Source organism: Bison bison, unplaced genomic scaffold (genome assembly GCF_000754665.1).
Source record: "Bison bison bison isolate TAMUID 2011002044 unplaced genomic scaffold, Bison_UMD1.0 scf7180017864051, whole genome shotgun sequence".
Lineage (NCBI taxonomy): Eukaryota > Metazoa > Chordata > Mammalia > Artiodactyla > Bovidae > Bison > Bison bison.
This window is the reverse complement of record NW_011494623.1, coordinates 483,079-485,278: the sequence shown is the minus strand read 5'-3', so window position 1 is coordinate 485,278 and position 2,200 is coordinate 483,079. Positions and strand designations below refer to the sequence as shown.

Genomic DNA, 2,200 nt, shown 5'->3' with positions numbered 1-2,200 from the left:
CAACTGAACTGAACTGAACTGAGCTAGCCTTTCTGAGTTCCAAGACATTATAAGGAAGCATAAAAAAAAAATTAAGAGTATTAATATGATAATCTCATTGACACTCACTTTCACTACAAAAAAGGAATTGTGGGATACTTCAGAATTCTTATTTAGTCAATATATTTATTAACCTCCGAGGAGTTACTGCACATCCGAGGTCAGGGGAAGAAGCCAGGAGGACCCCATGCCCGAGGGGCAGCAGTCAAGAGGAGTTACCCCACATCCGAGTTCAGGGACAGAGGCCAAGAGTACCAGGCTGCGACGGTGCAGGAATGGCCAAGAGGAGCTACCCCACATCCGAAGTCAGGGGCAGCAGCAGGGAGGAACAACCCTATGTCCAAGTAGCGGTGGCTGCGCTGGTACAGGAGGGCCTAGAGGATCTATTCCACATTCAAGGTCAGGAGAGGCGGCGGTGAGGAAATACCCCTCGTCCAAGGTAAGGAGCAGTGGCTGCGCTTTGCTGGACCAGCCGTGAAGAGATACCCCATGCCCAAGGTAAGAGAAACCCAAGTAAGACTGTAGGTGTTGCAAAAGGGCATCAGAGGGCAGACACACTGAAACCATAATCACAGAAAACTAGTCAATCTAATCACACTAGGACCACAGCCTTGTCTAACTCAATGAAACTAAGCCATACCCTGTGGGGCCACCCAAGATGGGCGGGTCATGGTGGAGAGGTCTGACAGAATGTGGTCCACTGGAGAGGGGAATGGCAAACCACTTCAGTATTCTTGCCGTAAGAACCCCATGAACAGTATGAAAAGGCAAAATGATAGGATACTGAAAGAGGAACTCTCCAGGTCAGTAGGTGCCCAATATGCTACTGGAGCTCAGTGGAGAAATAATGCCAGAAAGAATGAAGGGATGGAGCCAAAGCAAAAAAAAAAAATACCCAGTTGTGGATGTGACTGGTGATAGAAGCAAGGTCCGATGCTGTAAAGAGCAATATTGCATAGGAACCTGGAATGTCAGGTCCATGAATCAAAGCAAATTGGAAGTGGTCAGACAAGAAATGGCAAGAGTGAACGTCGATATTCTAGGAATCAGCGAACTAAAATGGACTGGAATGGGTGAATTTAATTCAGATGACCACTATATTTACTACTGTGGGCAGGAATCCCTTAGAAGAAATGGAGTAGCCATCATGGTCAACAAAAGAGTCTGAAATGCAGTACTTGGATGCAATCTCAAAAACGACAGAATGATCTCTGTTCGTTTCCAAGGCAAATCATTCACTATCACAGTAATACAAGTCTATGCCCCAACCAGTAACGCTGAAGAAGCTGAAGTTGAATGGTTCTATGAAGACCTACAAGACCTTTTATAACTAACACCCAAAAAAGATGGCCTTTTCATGATAGGGGACTGGAATGCAAAAGTAGGAAGTCAAGAAACACCTGGAGTAACAGGCAAATTTGGCTTTGAAATATGGAATGAAGCAGGGCAAAGACTAATAGAGTTTTGCCAAGAAAATGCACTGGTCATAGCAAACACCCTCTTCCAACAACATAAGAGAAGACTCTACACATGGACATCACCAGATGGTCAACACAGAAATCAGATTGATTATATTCTTTGCAGCCAGAAACCCAGGCGGCAGACGCGGTCGGTGGTACGGCAGTTATTGCCAAACATCTTTTGAACCAGAGCGACGAGGCGTGCGGGCAGGAGCAGCAGGCACCTGGGCCCCAGCCGTGGCTGCCTCGTTACAATAACCAGCGTGGTTAAGACAGTGTACACCCTGCAGCCCTCCTTTGTGCTGAGCAGCAGTCTGCCCGCAGATGCACAAACTCGAGCCACTTTTAAGAGCCAGTTACCTGTTAAGTCCAAAGAGGTTGATGTTTCCAGACCACATTCAGGAGCTTCAGAGAATGATGTTACAAAAATCATCAAACCGAGACATGAGAATGGGCAGGTGAAGGCTACAGACACCTCCAGGAGGAACCTCAGGAAGAGCTACAAACCATTGAGTAAACAGAAATCGGAAGAAGAGCTCAAGGATAAGAACCAGCTCTTAGAGGCTGTCAACAAGCAGTTGCACCAGAAATTGATTGAAACTCAGGGAGAGCTGAAGGACCTGACTCAAAAAGTAGAGCTGCTGGAGAAGTTTCAGGACAACAGTTTGGCAATTTTAGAAAGCAAAGGCCTCAACCCAGGT

At 46.5% G+C, this 2,200-nt stretch overlaps 1 protein-coding gene across 1 annotated transcript in view; it reads left to right on the top strand.

Moving 5' to 3' along the window:
* Window positions 1-226: 226 nt before the first annotated feature.
* Window positions 227-2,200, top strand: part of LOC104985588 (small kinetochore-associated protein-like) — a 6,469-nt gene continuing 4,495 nt past the window's right edge. Inside the window, 3 exon segments of the mRNA XM_010835826.1 lie at window positions 227-478; window positions 1,624-1,740; window positions 1,742-2,198. Of these exon segments, the coding sequence (XP_010834128.1) occupies window positions 227-478; window positions 1,624-1,740; window positions 1,742-2,198 (826 nt within the window).